We start from the raw sequence: 15,186 nt of genomic DNA on the forward strand, positions 1-15,186 counted from the left end.
GGGGGGGGGGGACATTAATGAGTGACGGTTCATCAAAGCGGAAGTTTGTTTTGTTTTTGCAAGAAGGTGGCTGTAACTACTCCAAACTACCTAACTCCTCAAAAATAGAAGGTATATTGTGAACACAGCGGCTAAATGAAGAGCGTATCTGTCAGTGTACAGTAAGTTAAAGCTGAAATGTCAAACATTAAAGAGTACGTCGATAAACTGACTCGTGTTTATGAGCGCTACACTGAGTACGTGAAGAGAAACCCAGCCGCTACAGCGCAGCTGGAGAGCACGGCGCGGACCCTCTCCTACCTGATAGCAGGTCAGTACAGCACGCTTAATGGCGTTAGTCATTAATGATGTTAGTCATTAACGATGTTAGTCATTAACGATGCCGAAGAATTACTGCCACACTGTGTGGAAGCTAGGGCTGCAACTAACGATTGTTTTCATAGTCGATTAATCTGTCGATTATTTTCTCGATTAATCCATTAGTTTGATCTATAAAAATGTCAAAACATGGTGAAAAATGTGGATCAGTTTCCCAAAGCCTAAGATGACGTCCTCAAATGTCTTGTTTTGTCCACAACTCAAAGATATTCAGTTTACTGTCACAGAGGAGAGAAGAAACTAGAAGATATTCACATTTAACAAGCTGGAACTAGAGAAGTCTTTTTTTTTTTTTTAATAAAAAAGTGACTCAATCGATTATCAAAATAGTTGCCGATTAATTTAATAGTTGACAACTAATCAATTAATTGAGTCGTCGTTGCACCTCTAGTGGAAGATTAACCTAACTTCTAACCCAAGCTAGCTTTGTTCAACAGATTAGTTTCACTTTAACTTCACACTACTAGAAAAACAGGGCTGTAGTCAAGTCGACCTTTGAGTCCAAGACCAGGACTAGTCGAGACCGAGTCAAAGGAGGTTCAAGTCCAAGTCAAGACCAAGTCCAAATGAGAGACAGTCAATAACAGAGACAGAAAAAAATAATCCTCTTCAAGACCACACCTGTTCATGATTTATGTGATGTGAGAGACAGTACATCTTCTACTTTAAGAGCTCGATGGTGTTTTTTGCCCCCAACGGCTCCTTCCAGGCAGCGCTGTGACCGCTGCCTCCAAGGCACCTAACCTTAACCTTAACCCTAACCATAACTATAAAGGTGCCTAATCCTAGTGCCGTTGGGGGCAAAAAACACAGATAAACACTTTAAGATGATCATTTTGCTTCATTATTTGTGAAAATCAAAAAGCAAGTGCAGAATAACACACTATAGAATCAAGTTCGGCCATATTATTTACTTAAAATATAAAATGGAAATGTTCCTATTCTTGAACTTATTACTTGTCCTGAAGAATCCAGAGTACAAAGTGCTCGCTGACATTGTGTCTGCGGCCAAAATGAAAATATGAAAAGGATTGATGCCTGATGATTGAGGTATATGATGCAGCCAGGCGTATCCCAGGCGACCAATCTCGATGCCGGTTCTAGATGGATTTTGAATTCAACTAATACCTGTTTTCTGAACGAGGGCACCTCATCAATGGTTTTGTTTTAAAAGAGGAAGTTATTTTAGAATAAAAACATTTATAGCTGGACTCGGTCGAGACCAACTAGAATATTTGGCGAGTCCAACGGCCGAGTCCGAGACAAGTCCGAGTCCAAATACCAAAAAGTCAGAGACAACAGAAAAGCGGCTCAAGTACAACAGCCCTGCTAGAAAAGCATTGACACCAGCTACTTATTCTTTTTGCTTTTCTGTTTTTAGCATGATGATAATAACATGTCATGACTCTTGTTTTTCAGGGCGATTTGCAGATTCCCATGAAATATCTGAGCTAGGTAAGTAAAAAGTCAACGTTTCAAAGCCAGTTAGCTTATCACAGATATATAAGTATCGGCTCAAATGTAAGTTTCAATACAGAAATGCAATTGCACTACCCACAACCCTTCCAAAATGTGTAACCAGCTGTTATATCGATGTTCTCATAACTATTTTAACAGTCATTCAGACACTAAATGTAGTATTTACATTTTAAATAGTTTTGGCCCACAAAAAAAGAAGAATTCAAAGATTGATGATTGATTCGGTACCAGATAAACCCTCTGTTCGTGGCTTTGTGTCTTTTCCAGTGTACTCTGCCTCCAATCTCTTGGTGCTCTTCAACGACAGTATTCTGCGCAAAGGGCGGAGATGTGCCTTCCCTGTGGTGAGCACTGCCCGATAGATTTCCAATCATCTCAGGCTGCATTCACAGAGAAATTAGTGTTTGCTGCATCCATGCTTTTTGTTCAACAAACTTCTGTCCCAAAAATGTGTCACAAAGGAGAGAACGATGTGGCCAAAGAGTAAAGAAACTGGCTGCAGTTTTACCAGCTGGAAGAATAAACAGAAGGATCTTAAGAAGTATTATAGTTTTCAGTTTTTTTAATCCTCTGCTGCAGACTGAAAGTAACTAGTGTTCCTGCTGTGTGTTCAGTCTCTCTCTCAGCAGAGACTCCTCAACTGGCTGTCTGTGTTGGAGCATGTGGAGGTTTTCCTGGAGATGGGAGCCTGCAAGCTGTGGGGGGACGTTGGCCGCTGGCTGGTGATTGGACTCATTCAGATTTTCAAGTATGCTTTTCCTCCTCTGGTGACCTGTTGTTTATCAAAAGAAAACGCGGACAGATCACATCAGAATCATGACCTCAACTTTTTTTTGTTTCTCAATTTAACTTTATTTGAAATTACTTACCAAAATGTCCTTCTCACACTGATCTCCAGGGCAATTTTTCGCCTCATCCTTCTTCTGTGGTACAAATCCGGCATCCAGACTTCACCTCCCATAATCCCCCTCGACAGAAGTGCAGAATTTGTCGATGAAGGTCAGTTATTGTCTCTTTCTCACTCGCTATTATCACTTCCTCTAAAGCTTTAGTCCATCCATCCATCCATCCGTCTTCGTCCGCTTATCCGGTCTCGGGTCGCGGGGGTAGCAGCTCCAGCAGGGGACCCCAAACTTCCCTTTCCCGAGCCACATTAACCAGCTCCGACTGGGGGATCCCGAGGCGTTCCCAGGCCAGGTTGGAGATATAATCCCTCCACCTAGTCCTGGGTCTTCCCCGAGGCCTCCTCCCAGCTGGACGTGCCTGGAACACCTCCCTAGGGAGGCGCCCAGGGGGCATCCTTACCAGATGCCCGAACCACCTCAACTGGCTCCTTTCGACGCGAAGGAGCAGCGGCTCTACTCCGAGCTCCTCACGGATGACTGAGCTTCTCACCCTATCTCTAAGGGAGACGCCAGCCACCCTCCTGAGGAAACCCATTTTGTCCGCTTGTACCCTGGATCTCGTTCTTTCGGTCATGACCCAGCCTTCATGACCATAGGTGAGGGTAGGAACGAAAACTGACCGGTAGATCGATGCGCGGTCACAGAAGGCTTGTATCATGTGGACGCGATGGAATAGGAACTAGGGCTGCACGGTATGAGGGAAATATGCGATAAACGTTGAATATCGCGATAACGATATTACTTGCGATAAATAAACATATATTAAAGCTTTAGTGCGTAACTTTTTGATATTAATGAACGTCCGTTACATTCAAGCCATTGTCAAATGAGTTGCTACAAAGCTAATTAAGACTATCAGCTCCACACAACTCTCTCTGTATTTCTCAGTATGACTATGTTCAGAAGATTGTGGCGTCCGGTGACTTTCCACGCAGAAACTCGAGTGAAGATAATGAGCTCTTCTGAAGAGTCCATCATGTTTTTTTAATCCTCCGTGTCCTCCTTGGCTACTAGCAACTGCGCGGGGGGTGGGTGATCACAGAAGTCTTGTATCATGTGGACGCGCCGACAGTGTTGTTGTCATTACTTTGAATTCCTCACGGGGGCGACAGAAACTATGCACTATAGCTTGAACAGGAAGCCTTTTGTCCTTGATCTTAGAAAGAGCTAACATTGTTTTTAGAAAGAACAGGAAAAGTCGAGGAAGTTACGTATGGACTGTATCCACAATTCAAACTCTTTACACATCAGCATTTAGCTCAAAGCACCGCTGTGTCAAAGTACGCCCTCACAGAGCTGCTAGCATGGCTGTACACTTTTAGTAATTTTTTTATACACACAGTTTATTGATCCTGAAAAGACTCAGGACCAAAACAGTCCAACCCAGTTGTCCCTTCTGACTACAACTAAATCAAAATGTTTCATGTTAAATGTGAACCTTTGTCTCCGGTAACAACTAATTAGAGTGTTGGGTTATTTAAAGCTGCACTTGTAAATATTTTAACATTAACAGCGGATCAAATGACTACCTGTAATGTGAAAGGAGTGGCGTGTAGTGATGAATCCACAGAGAATTATCCCCCGGCTGTGCAGTTCCCCTCACTTCTCCGGAGCCTCTTTTAGCTCCTCGTTTTAGTTTGACTGTTTTGGTTCAGTCTCTGCGTCATCCACCTTGTTTTCCAGGTGCAACAGGCAGCTGTTTCCAACACAAAAGCTCAGCCTGGGTAGCTCAGCTGGTAGAGCGGGCGCCCATATGCAGAGGATCAGTCCTGGAAGCAGCGGCCCAGGGTTCGAGTCCGACCTGCAGCCATTTGCTGCACGTCCCCCAGCCCCCTCTCCCTCCTTTCCCGTCTACAGCTGTCCTGTCTATTAAAGGCTAAAATGCCCCAAAAAATATCTTAAAAAGAAAAGAAAGATGACCAAGATAGTCATACATTCTGTTATTGTGTTACTTATGGATGAGATTTTAGTGATAATATAGGATTTTCCTTTTTGCTGCATGGGGAAACCCCTGGAACCCCCTCAAGTGTACTAAGAAGTTTACCATAACACTTGTATAAGGTTACATGTATGTTGTGTTTACAGCTCGTTCCACTGCCCCCAAGTGGCCAAATAAATCAAATGCTGCTGCTTTAAGCTGCACATGCAAACACTATTTCTTAGTTCCTGCATTGGAGAAGTGATGTGTGTACGTGTATAAGGAGTGAACTAGATTGTACTGTGTTTCTGTCCTCTTCTCCACAGAAGACGTTAACAGGGAGCAGCAAGATGACGCCTGCTTTGTGGGGCAGAGGTCGGGACGAGTTATTAGGCCACTAGGCAGCGGTAAGACTAGTTGAAATCATGATGTAGAGTATCATCATAATATGCTTTGGAGACTCACATGACCTGAAAATTAGAGCCGTTTGAGCTTATTAACCCTTGTGTTGTCCTCGGGTCAAATTTGACCCGTTTTCAAAGTTTTAAGTTTCGGCAACCAAATTGCCCCAAAATAACTTGGATGGATGCATGCATGTACGTTGTGTGGAACCCATACAACATATACATCCGTGCATCCATGTTCTTCGCAGGTAAGATTAATGATTACTTCCATTGAATTTTGGTTGTTTTATTTAATTTCATGGCATTTGAAAAAAAGGTGGTTTCAAAAAAAATGGTTTCAAAACAGCATCCTGACCAAACTTTGACATAAACCAGTCTGTGATTCCCTCAACATCCTCTGATCTTAACTATTCTGTTAGTCAAAATAATTCATATCTGCTTTTATTCAAACTCAAAAATTAGGTATAATGTCATTTTATTAGGTTTATTGACCATGAATTTAAAAAAAGCGTTGAAAACAATATCTATGAAGTGTTACAAATAATATGTTCAATCTGTCCGAAAAAGGAGCTGAAACATGTTATTTTTCCCACCCCTCATTTAACTGTAAATAGTTCCTGTATACTGTATATTATATATTTTGTATACCAGTTTCTTAAAGGTGCACTATGAGTTCCTGCATGGTTTCAGCGCAATTTCATTTTTATCTCAAATCGTAGGCCTCTCTCCTTGATCCTCTAGCTGCCTGCCCCCTGAACACACCGTGAAAAAGCCCGGTCTCTGGAGACAACACAGGGGTCGTATACGTCAAACAAACACCAGAGGCACAGGATAGGCACCAAAATACAACAAACCACTCCAGCCAATCACTGACAAGATGGTTGGGGGAGGGGGTGGGGGTTAGTGACAGTTAAGGCAGCTAATAATCGGCCGTTGGACAGTCTGGCAAGGTCGGTGACGAATCGTCCGTTGGAGGAGCTGTCGGCCTTCATTTTCGCCGACTTGACATGCCTCTCAAAATCTGACGAAAATCTTTTAAACTGACCTTTGTCGATCATGGCCTATTTCTCGCTTAAAATGTTTTCAGAAACATATTTCGGTGAGCTATTTTAGTACAATATGAGATCGTATTCTAAATGAGTCGCCAGTAATGGCCGGTTGAAAAATCCAAAATCCGGAAGCAGCAGCCAGACCCACATGGCGCTTTCGTCCAATCAGCTGCCGGTTTTCATTTTTTTGGCGACAATACAGATTAGCGGCGCCTGCTGTTATGGAGACGTATTACGTCTCGTCTCTTCGGTGTGTTCAAAGGCACTTTTTTGACCATCTCGGGGAGACTGATCAGTCCAACTGCCTTTCCTGCCAACGGTCGGCCGTCTGGTTGGTCTGTAACAGCCATTAGTCATGACAGTTACGGAAACGTGGGGGGAGGGGCTTGCTCTGTTTTGTTTTGAATTTACTTGGATCGTCAACAGAAGTGACCATGCAGGAACTCATTGTGCACCTTTAAATGTCATTACAATTAAGGTTATCCTTTTACCTCTGCATTTTACTCAAAAGGTGGCTTCATAACCATCAGCTTTAAAACATTTAAATGCCAAATCCAAACAAGGTAGGAGCAAAGTTTTAATTTCTGGAAAAACCTCAGCTACTCCCGAGTTGCATGGAAAAGGAAAAATAGTCTGTAGATGTCAAAGCTCCAGCAACAGTTGTAGCATAAAGAGTAGGGGCTGCCTGCAACTACCGATTATTTTCATAGTCGATTAATCTGTCAATTATTTATTTAGCTGTTTGGTTTATAAAATGTCAGAAAAATTGTGAAAAATGTGGATCGGTGTTTCCCAAAGCCCAAGATGACGTCCTCAATTGTCTTGTCAAAGATATTCAGTTTCCTGTCACAGAGGAGTGAAGAAACTACATATTGACATTTAATAAGCTGATATCTAGAGGGGAAAAAATCCCAGCTGTTTTGTTGATTTATTCATGTTGCAGTTTGTCGGGAAAAGCAAAAAGAGTGACAAACCTACTGACTTTTGACTGTCCCTGTGGTAAACTACCCCTCTGGTCTCTGCGATGCGCAGCACCCGGCCTGCAGGCCCGGCTGTGGGGAGCGCCGAGTCAGAAGAAGAGGAGGAGCAGCTCAAGTGAGGAGAAGCTCCACAGCAAACCAACACAGCTGCGGCTCCAAGAGACCCTCGCTGAGTCCGTGTACATCGGACGGCCACTTGTACACTGTATCCTTGCCTCGTTTTCTCACCACTCCACCCTGTTATATAGTTACATATTGAACTTGAAAGCACACAAGAGAACATAACTCTGCCAAGGCGGCACAATCCTCTAAATCAGGAGTCTTCAACGTTTTTTTAAGCCAAGGACCCCTTAACTGAAACTGAGACGGAGCAGGGACCCCCTACTACATATATTGTATAAAATGAAGATGCGTATTGGGCGCCTGGTTATCTCACCTGGTAGAGCACACGCCCATATATAGAGGTTTACTCCTCGACGCAGCGGCCGCAGGTTCGACTCTGACCTCGTTAAAATAGGGCCCAAAGCCACACCTGTGCTGTACGAGCAGTGAGAGTAAAATGGAGACAGACGTAAAGAAATTCTGAACCATTCCTTGAAGAAGCTCTCGTCCACATTTGACCAGATTACACAAAAACAAAAGTAGAACTACCTGAAGCCAAACACACAATCATTTAACCCAGAAATGAGAGCATGTCTTTCTGACCATCAACATACAACCATTTACACAGAAACATTTAAAATCTTAGAAGCATAACACTAAACGTTACAACATCAAAAAGACAGTATTAGTTATTAGAAGTCTTATGTTGTTTCCTTAAATCAAACCCCTGCAGTACTCTGCCTTGGACTCTGTGGAAAACACTCGTGGAAGCCGTGGCTCATCTCTGGGGTCCTCGAACTCTCTAGGTAGGAGATGGTGCAAGTAAGAACTTTTGGTAACACTTTACTTGAAGGTATCTACATAAGAGTGACATGACACTGTCATAAACACATGAACCCTAACTCTAACCCTGGATTTCCACCAAATGCGGAATGGCAGTGGACCGGCTCCACTGCGTATCGGCTGCGTGCTCCACCGTCCGTCAATACCCACCAGGTCTGGATTTGTCGCGTAACGGCTGTGGCCATGACTGACAGCTGTAGTCACGAGGACCCACAAGATCACGTGAATTCACGTAGAATAAAACCACAAAACCAACAGCAGTTAGTTTCCATCCAGAGGAGTAGAGGGGAAACTACTCTGAGCTGTGTTTTCAAGGTGCAGTGCAGGGAAATATGATCCGCCGTGAGCACGGTGGATTTTACTTAGAAAATTAACCAGATGCTTTATTTTGCTTCTGTGCTCGACTTCCTGTCCCACACTATCTGCCGTGTGCTGAATTGCTGCGGAGCTCTCCGGCGTCCGGCAAAAATAGAAGCTCTGCGTATCTGCTCCGGAGGGCTGGAACCGCCGGAGCTGGGATGGAGTCGGGACGCAGACGTTCTACAGTCAGTGGAAATACACACACTGACTTTAATGGAAACATAATGACTCCGCCGACGTTCCGGAGCAGATCCGCTGACGTTCCCCAACCAGTGGAAAATGGGGGTTACCCTAACCCTAACCCCAACTCTAATCCTAACCCTAACCCTAACCATAACTTGTCATGACAAAAACCAAATGACATGTGTTATGTCATAAACGTTTATGACTTGTTTATAATGTTTATGACACATTCATGACAGTGTCATGTCACTCTTATGTAGATACCTTCAAGTAAAGTGTGACTGAACTTTTAACCCTTGTGTTGTCTTCTCGTCGACCGTGCACTTGTTGTCCTCCCGGGTCAAAATTAAAAATGAACACCTTTTTGAGGCTTTTTCTGACATTTATATCCCTTTCTTCGACACTTTTGATGCTTTTTTCTATGTTTTTGTTGCTTTTTAAAAAAAAATGTTGATGCTTTTGTTACCCAACCACCAAACACCACTAACACCAAGTTACTACCACTATAGGTTTACACTTATTTTTGGAATTCATGGACAAAAAAAAGAAAATCCAGGCAGCACGGTGGCTCAGTGGTTAGCACTTCTGCCTCACAGCAAGAAGGTTCTGGGTTCGAATCCAGGTCCTTCCGGGCCTTTCTGTGTGGAGTTTGCATGTTCTCCCCGTGTTTGCGTGGGTTTCCTCCGGGTGCTCCGGTTTCTTCCCACCATAAAGACATGCATACTAGGTAATTAGGACTACAGTTGAAAATTAGCCGACTGGCTAACACTGGCGCATTTACAGAAATGTTGATTAATGTGCATTGTCCTAATCAAATAAACTTACAAACTTAATTTGTAGGAAATTATACCTAATTTTTGAGTTAAAAAAGCAGAAATTATGAAATATTTAGACTTAATATTAGAGGAATGTATGTTGATAGATAATCAGAGACTTCAAAGAGTCAACGTTTAGTCAGAATACAGTTTTGAAACCATTTCATTTTTTTTTAAATGCTAAAACTTGAATAAAACATCCAAAATTCAATAAAAGTATTGATCATGAATTGTACGGGTGAAGAGCATTGTATGGAATCCATCTCATTTTTTGGGTAATTTTTATAAAAAAAAATAAATAAAAAAAAAACATTTCGGATTTTGAAATTTTGAAAACGGGTCAAATTGGACCCGAGGACAACATGAGGGTTAAGATGAATTCGCATTCATCTAATCATAAATTGTTAGATTTTAAACTACGTGTAGAATACTAATGATGTTTATTTTGATATATATATATATACACATAAACATCATACATACATAAATGAAGAGTTAATTTGTATTAAATGCATATAAAAGCCATTCTAAAGATGAAGAAGCCCACACTAGTTTGCTTGGTAGTACCTTGAGTGCACAACAAGAAAACATGATACAGGAAAACAAAATTAAACAAATGTGTGGAAGAACTGTTCAGGTATGCAAGCTCTTCCTCTTGCAATATTAACTCATAATGAAAAAGTATTAGATTTCAAACTCCATGCCTAGGTCTTTAACTGCCTTTAACCGAACATGTAGAATACTAATTATGTTTAGTTATTTATACATAAAGAAATATATGCATATAATAATAACAATAATAATAATAATAATAATGACTTTATTCAGGACACAAATGGAAGGTCCATAGTACATTTAAAAATGACAATATTTACAAACATAGCAATAAATATACAGTACAATTCATATAAATTAATAAAAGGTCAACAGCCTTCACCTGTAATATACAAACAGGAGCACCAATGTCTCCACAGTCTAGATGTATACCTGACAGAGCTCAAATCATTGTGGGCTAAAGCTTGTAGAATTCTCTTGTCAGAGACAGATGTTCTACACATGTATCGATAAATAAGGTTTTTTATTAAGGCAGAACAGGCAGCAACACTAAACATTTGACTAGCACTACACCATCTTGGTTGAATATGTATATATATATATATATACACTTTCTAAAATGTGAGGATTTTTCTGCATTGAGTACTTTTACTTTTAATACTTTAAGTACATTTTCCTGATGATACTTTCATACTTTTACGTAACATTTTCCATGCAGGACTTTTACTTGTAACAGAGTATTTTTTACAGTGTGATATTAGTACTTTTACTGAACTAAAGGATCTAAATACTTCTTCTACCGCTGCGTGTGTTGGGTCAACAAAACTGTTCATTCTACAGATTAACAAAAAAGCATTTCTAAATAGTTCATTAATAGGTTTGTTTTAAGATGTCTATCAGACTTGGCGAGTGAATAAAGATCAAGAAGATCACGCTTACTTCAGATTTTAGTATCCTCTTTTAGTGCCTCTATCACAATGTGACAAGTCATTCCAGTTATTTGTCCTCCTTCCTTTAGTTTCGCTGTGCTCAGTGACAGGAAATTCCAAAATCGATGGGAGAAGGCTGAGATGAGGAGGAGGACCTTTCTTTTGCTGTACTACTTTCTGCGTTCACCCTTCTACGACAAATACTCAGAGTAAGTATGTCTGGATGTCTCCTCAGAAATCAGCTGATTGTATTGTCAGTTAATCGATTCATTGTTTAGTCCAGGGGTCTTCAACGTTTTTAAGCCAAGGACCCCTCAACTAAAAGAGAGACGGAGCAGGACCCCCTACTACATTTATTGTATCAAATTAAGTTGCATATTAAACTGGCCTACAATAACGTTTAGGGCGGCCTAAGGCCTTTATACATACCTTTTTAGTGCATAGACTACTAAGCTGTTAAAATAATAATTGTCGGCATGATTTTATAAATCATGTTTTAAAGTTAAACACGTGGCACAGTGAATGTTTAGGATGAACTGTATCTGTGGATCTTAGTGACCTCACCTATGGGCCAGTAAGCCTATCCTCGTTGGGGGGGAGGGGTTCACAAATTGTGAAGCTGATTCATCTTTGCTAATAATTTTGCAAACAATATGCTGGATTCATATTAAGATATTTTAATTTTCTTGGAGTAACTCTGAGTCCCGGACCCCCTGTTGAAGATCTCTGGTTTATACTTCTGCGTAAAATCTACGCCAGACCCTACGCCGGACCCTACGCCGGACCCTACGCCGTAGCCTGACGTGCACCTCTCGAAAAATTATAACTACACGTCGCAGCGACGCACGTCTCTCGGCCGTGGCTTGGTAGCGTTGCATTTCCCCCGACTCATTTCCTTACACTTTGTTTCTCCCACCTAGGGCCCTATTTTAACGATCTAAGCGCACGGGGTGAAGCGCCTGGTGCAGGTGTGTTTAGGGCGTGTCCAAATCCCCTTTTGCTAGTTTGACGGCGGAAAAAAGGGTCTGTGTGCCGGGCGCATGGTTCTAAAGGGTTGTACTTAGTGTCTTCATTAATCAGAGGGGTGTTTTGGGCGTAACATGCAATCAACCAATCAGAGATCATCTCCCATTCCCTTTAAAAGCCAGGCGCGTTTGGACCTTGGAGCATTGCTGTTATGATGGAGGATTTGCACCGTAATATTTTTATTTGTAATCTTCTGCATGTTTGTGTGCTGCTGTGCGTCCCTGTGTGTGTATCAAGCATAGTGTGCGCGCGCTGTGCACGAGCCTAGGAGCATTTTACTAATTTGCTCCTAAAATAACAATGAAATGCTGCGTTATTGGCTTTAGACCAGGTTTTTGTTGGTCAATGGCGCGATCACTTCCCACTGCCTCAAGATATCAATACTCCCAGAATGCACCTGAACACACCTCCCTGTAAGACCAGCACGCCCATGGGCGCACAGATGGGCGCAGGTGCATTTGCTACTTAAACGACGTGGGCGCTGGACGGGAAACTGACAACTGCGTCGGTCTTAAACTAGCTTGAAGACACTTGAGTCGGGCTTTGCGATAGGACCCAATGACTCTAGAGTCACTACTCACTCTGAAGGTAATCGCCGTCACTCTCTCACTTCTCCCTCGCTCTACCACACAGTCTATAACATGTCAGCCCAACGCAGTTTTAAATATTTGTCAAATATTAGAAAAAGCACAATCATGTGGTAACTTAGTTTGGTACATGGTGTTTTAAACTGTGTTTGTTGGTCTGCAGGGAGAAGATTCTCTTCCTGCTCCGACTGCTGGCCGATCACGTCCCAGGAATCGGGCTCGTTGCACGTAAGTACCGCCGCCATGTCTGCTCCATGACGCTGACCTCCACAAATGAGCTTTTTAAACCGCCCTGAAGTATTTCTCTTCAACATTCAACATTCATGACCAGTGGCGGAAGAAGTATTCTGATCTAATACTAAAGTAAAAGTACTTATACCACGCTTTAACAATTCTCATCACGGTGATCACGGAAGGATTGTATCACGTGGATGCGCCGACAGTTTTGTTGTCATTGTAGTATAGCAGAGTATGAGGGCGTGCCCTGACAGTAGCTAGGTAAGGACTACTAGCCAGTCAGAAGCAGAGTATGAGGGCGTGCCCTGACAGTACCTAGGTAAGGACTACTAGCCAGTCAGAAGCAGAGTATGAGGGCGTGCCCTGACAGTACCTAGGTAAGGACTACTAGCCAGTCAGAAGCACTTTGTAAACCTATAACGTGCACAAAAAAGATATATAACACAATAAAGGAAAGGGGAAAAGCCAAAAAGCATAATATGAGCACTTTAATATAATAGTATGTATTTATTTAGCTTATTCTTGCTTTTTCTCATATTCATAGTGAACTACTTTTGTGTATTGTTTTTTTTGGTTTATTCTTTTGTACGTAGTTTGAAATAAACTATTAATTCAATCATAAAAACAAAACAATGAACAAAGTAAAAGTTTGGAGAAAAATATCCTTCATTTCATAACATATTGGCGCTGGTTTGTCTGTTCAGGCCCTCTGATGGATTACCTCCCCACCTGGCAGAAGATCTACTTCTACAACTGGGGATAAAGCCTGCTGGACGTGCTCGCACCTTTGACGTCTGCAAGTCAAAAAAAAAAAAAAAAGGCAACGTTGAGAAAGGGACGGTCGGACCCAGGGACAGAGACGCTTGCTATAATTCCCCACTAATCAGATAAAATGATGTGGAAATGATGACCACTCGGAACTGTCCTAAACGTCTTGATTTAGAAGGCTACTCCAGAAATAAATGAAACCCCCCCCCCCACAGGTTTTATGACCTTGTTTTTCACTTTACGAAACACGGGTGTGACTGAAGTGTTTGCCTCGTGTCGGAGATCTTCATTCTTTGAGTTGTTCATGATTCACAACATTGTCTGTACTGTGAAGCGTTTGGTATTTGCTTTGACAGCTTGTATTATGAGGCCAAATATTTTTATGAGCAACAGTATTTCATTCCATTGTCTCGAAGCCCTCGGCTCGGTTCCATTCTGTCAAGATGAGCAGCCTCGTTTGCCGACAACTGGTGCCGCAGGGCAGGAATCTGTACGACGTCTGAATCACACAACTAGAGTGACGACAATCTCAACACCTCATTTACCCGAGTAGGCTTTCAAATTCCCCCGTTCTTGTTGGAGTTTTCATTCAGAAATGAGCTATATAATGCCAGTGGGAAACAGATTAATCATGAATAATGTGAGACGGCAAAAACCGATTAAAGGCCGTGCAAGTGTGTGTGTGTGTCTGAGAAAGCTGGAGTCAATGACAACAAGCCAGAGGTTTTGAATCTTTATTAACTTACTGAATAGGTTTCTTTTTTTGTAGCCTACAAATAAATAGTCAAATGTTTCATCCTCTCAGTTCACGTTTGTTACTTTATTGGAGAGTTTTATCACAGGTGGAACATACACAGGCATGGCCACGCTAGGATCCATTAAAGATAATTACTAACAGGTTTCCAGACCTCATCTACTTGAGACAGTTCTTTCAATAACTTGTTGAATGTCAAGTCTGCCGGGAACATAAAGGTGAAGGTAGTGTGTGTGTCTGGGAAGGGTAAGAGGGTGTGTGACACATGTAAGCTGTCAGGCCATGCTTAATAAGTCGGCCCTGAAAACATTTCTTCAGCTGAACGGCGTCAGAGAAGGAAGGGCTCCTTCTCACAAAGACAAATAATTTCTGTCTTAATGGGCACAACTGTTACGATGTGGTTAACACCTTTAAAGGCAGGAATATTAGGAAGGAATATTTCATTGGCCAATAATTAAAAACTGAACAGAAACTGAAGAAGTCATCCTTCCAAAATAAAAGGTTAAACTGCTGAGAGAGGTGCAGCTGCAACGATCAATCGATTAGTTGTCAACTATTCGCCAACTATTTTGATTATTAATAGGGTCATTTTTTATGAAAATAGGTAGATTTTAGCTTGTTAAATGTGAGTATCTTCTCTCCTCTGTGACAGTAAACTGAATATCTTTGATTTGTGGACAAAACAAGACATTTGAGGACGTCATCTTGGGCTTTTTGGGAACACTGATCCACATTTTTCACCATTTGACATTTTGTAGACCCAACAACTAATCCATTCATTCAGAAAATAATCAACAGATTAATCGAAAAGGAAAATAATTGTTAGTCGCAGCCCTCGAGAGAAGAGAAAGCCTTTCAGAGTTGAGGTACATCGAGGCAGACTTCAGATTCAACCAGCAAGACATTAAAGGACA

The 15,186-nt window shown here is 41.8% G+C and overlaps 1 protein-coding gene across 2 annotated transcripts; it reads left to right on the forward strand.

Moving 5' to 3' along the window:
• Nucleotides 1–8: 8 nt before the first annotated feature.
• On the forward strand, nt 9–14,772 carry pex16 (peroxisomal biogenesis factor 16). Of its 2 annotated transcripts, none has more exons than XM_031323494.2 (11): nt 9–310; nt 1,798–1,833; nt 2,125–2,201; nt 2,472–2,605; nt 2,756–2,856; nt 5,007–5,087; nt 7,166–7,318; nt 7,949–8,021; nt 10,990–11,109; nt 12,677–12,741; nt 13,455–14,772. In XM_031323494.2, exons 1-11 carry the CDS (start codon nt 178–180, stop codon nt 13,511–13,513), a joined length of 1,032 nt encoding a protein of 343 aa, XP_031179354.1. In that variant the 5' UTR covers nt 9–177; the 3' UTR covers nt 13,514–14,772. The 2 variants fall into 2 exon arrangements, with proteins under 2 accessions (XP_031179354.1, XP_031179355.1); XM_031323495.2 differs by having other exon boundaries at nt 5,010–5,087.
• The last annotated feature ends 414 nt before the right edge of the window (nt 14,773–15,186 follow it).

The sequence above is a fragment of the Sander lucioperca genome, chromosome 3, assembly GCF_008315115.2.
Source record: "Sander lucioperca isolate FBNREF2018 chromosome 3, SLUC_FBN_1.2, whole genome shotgun sequence".
Taxonomy (NCBI): Eukaryota; Metazoa; Chordata; class Actinopteri; order Perciformes; family Percidae; genus Sander; species Sander lucioperca.

Bases quoted from the DNA above. Each gene is read 5' to 3' on its own strand.
- pex16 (XM_031323494.2), top strand. From the start codon at position 178: ATGTCAAACATTAAAGAGTACGTCGATAAACTGACTCGTGTTTATGAG. The intron at 11,110-12,676 runs GTAAGTATGTCT...GTTGGTCTGCAG, and splicing joins TTCTACGACAAATACTCAGA to GGAGAAGATTCTCTTCCTGC. The intron at 12,742-13,454 runs GTAAGTACCGCC...TTGTCTGTTCAG, and splicing joins AGGAATCGGGCTCGTTGCAC to GCCCTCTGATGGATTACCTC.